We start from the raw sequence: 5,459 nt of genomic DNA on the forward strand, positions 1-5,459 counted from the left end.
CCGCGCCACTCCCCACGTGGCGGCCGCGCCCCCGGGGCGTGAGTATGTAAGCGGACGGTAGGGGGGCCGTGAATGAAGCCCCGGCGGCCAATCAGCACGGCCGGCGCGCGGGACCCCGGGAGCAAGGCCCAATGGCGAGCTCTGGGCGGCCGGGCCGGGCGGCAGGCGGACGCGGGGGGCGGGGGCCGTGGCCGGGGGGCGGGAGGCGGCTCCGCGGGCAGCCAATGGGCGGCGGGTGGGGTGGGGCTCCGGAGCGCCGAGCGGGTCGAGGCTTTAAGCCGGCGGAGCGCGGCGGCGGGGCCCGCAGACGGAGCGGAGCGGCGGCGGCGGCGCGGCGCAGGGCGCGGGGCGGCATGGCCACCACCGCGCAGTACCTGCCGCGGGGCCCCGGCGGCGGAGCCGGGGGCACGGGACCGCTTATGCACCCGGACGCCGCGGCGGCGGCGGCGGCGGCGGCCGCCGCCGAGCGGCTGCACGCAGGGGCCGCGTACCGCGAAGTGCAGAAGCTGATGCACCACGAGTGGCTGGGCGCGGGCGCGGGCCACCCCGTGGGCCTAGCGCACCCCCAGTGGCTACCCACGGGAGGAGGCGGCGGCGGCGACTGGGCTGGAGGCCCGCACCTGGAACACGGCAAGGCGGGCGGCGGCAATACCGGCCGAGCCGACGACGGCGGCGGAGGAGGAGGAGGTTTCCACGCGCGCCTGGTGCATCAGGGGGCGGCCCACGCGGGCGCGGCATGGGCTCAGGGCGGCACGGCGCACCACTTGGGCCCGGCCATGTCGCCGTCCCCAGGGGCTGGCGGGGGCCACCAGCCCCAGCCGCTCGGGCTGTACGCTCAGGCGGCCTACCCGGGGGGCGGCGGCGGCGGCCTGGCCGGGATGCTGGCGGCGGGCGGCGGCGGCGCGGGGCCCGGCCTGCACCACGCGCTGCACGAGGACGGCCACGAGGCGCAGCTGGAGCCGTCGCCTCCGCCGCACCTGGGCGCCCACGGACACGCACACGGACATGCACACGCGGGCGGCCTGCACGCGGCAGCGGCGCACCTGCACCCAGGCGCGGGCGGCGGTGGCTCGTCGGTGGGCGAGCACTCGGACGAGGACGCGCCCAGCTCGGACGACCTGGAGCAGTTCGCCAAGCAGTTCAAGCAGCGGCGCATCAAGCTGGGCTTCACGCAGGCCGATGTGGGGCTGGCGCTGGGCACGCTGTACGGTAACGTGTTCTCGCAGACCACCATCTGCCGCTTCGAGGCCCTGCAGCTGAGCTTCAAGAACATGTGCAAGCTCAAGCCGCTGCTCAACAAGTGGCTGGAGGAGACCGACTCGTCCAGCGGCAGCCCCACCAACCTGGACAAGATCGCGGCGCAGGGCCGCAAGCGCAAGAAGCGCACGTCCATCGAGGTGGGGGTCAAAGGCGCACTCGAGAGCCACTTTCTCAAGTGCCCCAAGCCCTCGGCGCACGAGATCACCGGCCTGGCCGACAGCCTGCAGCTGGAGAAGGAGGTGGTGCGCGTCTGGTTCTGCAACCGGCGGCAGAAGGAGAAGCGCATGACCCCGGCGGCCGGCGCCGGCCACCCGCCCATGGACGACGTTTACGCACCCGGCGAGCTGGGGCCGGGCGGGGGCGGTGCGTCGCCGCCATCAGCGCCCCCGCCGCCCCCGCCGGCCGCACTGCACCACCACCACCACCACACACTGCCCGGTTCAGTGCAGTGACCCTGCGGGCCAGGCCCCCGCCGGCGCGCGGCGAGGCGCCGCGCGGCCTGAACTCTTTTTGTTCGGTTGCTTTGGATTTTACAAAAAGCCCAGAAACTTTCGAACAAAACCAAACACCCGGATGACCCTCTCTGGCGAGCGGCGAAGACGGCCGATAGGCTGCGTCGCCCGAGCCCCGGGAGAGAGGAGCCGGAGATCCGGAACGCGCCCACTCACCGGGCATCCTGCCCGCCGCCTGCTCCCCGCCCCCACCCCCTCGACGACCCCCGCCCCTGCCCCCCGGGCTGTTCGGGGCCGGATCCCGGCAGCGGCCTCCCCACAGCGACAGGTAACGCGGTACGGGGTTAGGGTTTCCCCGGGAGAGAGGACGAAGAGAGGAGGGTGCCCTATCCCTCTCCCCGGCGCGGACTCCCGAGCCTGCGGGTTGAGGGTGGGGGACTGTCACTTTATCCGCTCCACGCCTCTTCTCTCTCATAAGGATGCGCCCCACCCCCCCCTTACCCTTCCTCCGGGCTTGGTTTTTTACGGTTTTTATTTATTCACGGAGCCTCCCAGCTCCTGGGGTCCTTCTAACTCCGCCCGCGCCCTTAATTTAAATCGCTGTATACTGTATTTATCGGGGCCCCGGAGGGGAGGCCGCGAGAGCCGCGTCTGTGTATAAAAGCAGGAAATAGCCAAAGCTTTAATCTAGCCTAATTTATTTTTTTCCCCTTATCTTCCCCTACCCTACCCCAAAAAAGCAAAACAAAAACAAACAAAAAAAAAAACTAACAAAAAAAAATTCGAGTGTTCATTTTTTCGTTTCGTTTCATCCGAGCTGCGATTCGGTTCCCGGCCACGCGGGAGGGGTCTGCGCTCCCACAACATAGTCCCTGGGAAGAGGCTTCTGCCCCGCTGCAGACTGACCGCCGCCCAGCAGGGCCCCCCGCTCCCCGCGGGGCCCTGCCCTCCTGGCCACAAACAAACGAAACTTGACAAAGTTGGAGATATTTTTGGACCAGCTGTAGAAATAAGCCGTTCCCTGAGAACCTTCTGCCTGATTCCCTGCAGCTTCCGCCTGCTCCCTTTCCAGCCCCACCTGGGATGCGGGATGCTGGGGCGGCCAGGAGAGAAATTCCCCAAGTTTGGGGTGAGGTGGGAACCATGTAAATATGTGAGATATGTACACACTGGCGGGGAGAAGAAACATTTTGTGCTTGGTTTTTATTTTTGGTTTTCCGGGTTGCCCTCCATCCCCATCCTAAAGGATTTTGTACACCGAATAATCCGAAAAAAAACAAAATATTTTAATATGATTTCCAAATTTCTGACCCATCGCTATTTATTTTCTGGATGTGTTTGGAGCTTCCCCCTTCTCCATTTCTTGTTCTGTTTGTTACCGTTTGAATTTAAATTTTGTTATTTTATTTTTATTATTTTTTTGGAACAATGTTTTGGTGCATTCTTTGTATCTTTATTGCAAAAAAAAATAATGTAGACTGGGAAGTTCCCTTTATATTTATGTTATAGTAAATATTTTATTACTCACATAAACATGTACCCCAGGGCTGTGTCCTGTCCTTTTTACTCCGAGGGTTGGGTTGGTTTGCGGGTTAAATGTTGGGATACCCTGGCTAACCTCTCCTAAAGTTCTGGCCACGCTATCTTGGAGCAAGGTGACCACGCAGACCTTCTCTCAGGCCAGTATGAGGGCTGCCTATTACTTGGACAACAATTGGACCCCTGCCTCAGGCAAGTTCAGTTTAGGGGAGATGAAGCTGCCTCGTGTCCCCTTCCGTAAACAAAACTATCCTGAGACCAGACCAGGCCCTACGACACTGCAGACACCACACTGATTTGGGGACAGCCATTCCTCAGGTACAACTCAACTGTTTCTCAGCCAAGGAAGAATTGCCTTCCTCACCTGGACCACCAGCCAGGCATCTCTGTGTTCCCCACCCGAGACCCAAGCCCCTGACTTTGGCCTCCCTTTCCATTCCACGGGAGGCCTTCAGGCCAGCTTCACCCTCCCAGGTCATGGGGCGGTTGGAAGCAGGGTCAAGCCCCACCAGCCCACCCCAGCTGGCTCTCCACCCACAAAACAAACGGTGCCTGAACCTACCTCGATCCATTAGGAGTTCTAACAGCTTCCGTGGTGGTCCTGCAGGAATTAAGTGGGCCTGGGGAGGGAGTCCTGCCTCTTGGCTTAGGCAAAGCCAGTCCTACTTCTCTGCAAACAAACCACCTGCCCGAGCTTCACTAGTGGAGGAATGAGGGCACAAACAATTGTGTCACCAGAAGGCCATTCCCTCTCTACAGGGATGGGTCCCCAAGAACCTCCCTTCCTTCCCCGAACTCAGGGAGTAATGCATATGCCTATGGGAAGACCCAACGGTTGTGCAGCCGTGACCTGGGGGGAAAGACGCAGTCTCAGACATCTCCCCGTTCAAGCTTTAGCAGCAAATATCTCCCCACTGCCTCCCCAGAGTCATGATGGTGGGGGAAGGTCTGGATTCCGGGGCCAGAGCTCAAGGTTACCTATGTCCCAGTCAGGATCCTCTTTTTCCTTTAAAACAACTTTTAAAGATATGAATAAAACAGCTCTTCTGTTTCCTCCATAGATGGCAGGTTTTTTCTCGGGAGAAACGACACGAGGTGTCTCTTACTGTCCGTGGACACAAAGCCTGAAGCAGCACAATCACTGGATTGGGTGGGGGGAGGAAGCAAGTTGTGTCCCTAGCGAGCTTGTATGTGTGGCCCCCTCCTGCCAGGGAAGCTGCCAGAGCCCAGGGGCTGGGAGAGGCCTTGGCTCCATAGGACACATCTTGGGCACCCAGAGAGGTGTTCCCAGGCTGCCAGTTTGGTGGTTCCTGGCTAGGCTGAGGCTTCAGGATGATGGCACCAAGCTGAGAGTTCCCGGTGACTTTCTGGGCTCTGACCCTCAATCTCAGGAGGAACTATCTCTGCAGGTACACAGGCCACCCAGATTTTCCAAGGCTCAGCCTCTTACTTACTGCTGCTTTCTTCTTCCTCCCTTATTCAGTCCAGCCTAGTGGGCAATTAGCCCTGTAACTGGCACCTGTGTCCCGGCCATCACCCATACGGGCAGACCAAGCGCACCTCCTCATGCTTAAAGACCAGGCCGGGAATGTAATGGCCAGGTGACAGCATTGGCCTCCATTTCCTGCTCCCACTAAGTAGAGAACTTCAAATCAGCCCCGCACTCCCCCACACTCTCTCATTTCTCCATTCCTGGATTTGTCCCAGCCCCAGGGCCCTGGAATGGAAGCAAATGAAGCTCAGAGCTCCCCTGCCGCCTGCACCACTCTGAGCCTCAGCAGGTTTGGAGGTTGGAAAGGCAACAGGGAAGACGGGGCCTTTCACTGGCCTCTGCCTGCAGCTGACACCGATTGATTGATTGATTTCCTAATTGTCTGCTTAATCCTGTACAAGAGGGTGGATTTATTATTTAAGAAGTCAACTCAAAAACAGCAAAACAATGTGTTCTCCCAAGAACTAGCAGCAGCTGAGGAATAGAACAAAAAAAAAATGGAGAAAAAGTGGAAACAAGGATGGGAGAAAAGCTTCCACTTTGTGAAGATTTTACTTAATGAGCACCAGCCCAGGACAGCTACCCAGCGACCAACGCTTTGGTCACAGAAGCCCCCAGAGCTCCTTTCCCCAGCCTCCAGCTTGGGATGACCATAGGAGCCATAGCACATTTGACTGTACAAGGAGAAACCATAGGGAGAGAGACAGATTGGGTCC

The 5,459-nt window shown here is 60.2% G+C and overlaps 1 protein-coding gene across 1 annotated transcript; it reads left to right on the forward strand.

The window, feature by feature from the left end:
• Positions 1 to 314: 314 nt before the first annotated feature.
• POU3F1 (POU class 3 homeobox 1) lies at positions 315 to 2,989 on the forward strand. The gene has a single exon (XM_039244460.1). The coding sequence runs from the start codon at positions 354 to 356 to the stop codon at positions 1,710 to 1,712; it is 1,359 nt and encodes a 452-aa protein (XP_039100391.1). The 5' UTR covers positions 315 to 353; the 3' UTR covers positions 1,713 to 2,989.
• Positions 2,990 to 5,459: the final 2,470 nt, after the last annotated feature.

The sequence above is a fragment of the Hyaena hyaena genome, unplaced genomic scaffold (genome assembly GCF_003009895.1).
Source record: "Hyaena hyaena isolate Hyena2069 unplaced genomic scaffold, ASM300989v1 scaffold_237, whole genome shotgun sequence".
Lineage (NCBI taxonomy): Eukaryota > Metazoa > Chordata > Mammalia > Carnivora > Hyaenidae > Hyaena > Hyaena hyaena.

Coding starts and splice junctions, on each gene's coding strand:
- POU3F1 (XM_039244460.1), top strand. CDS start 354: ATGGCCACCACCGCGCAGTACCTGCCGCGGGGCCCCGGCGGCGGAGCC.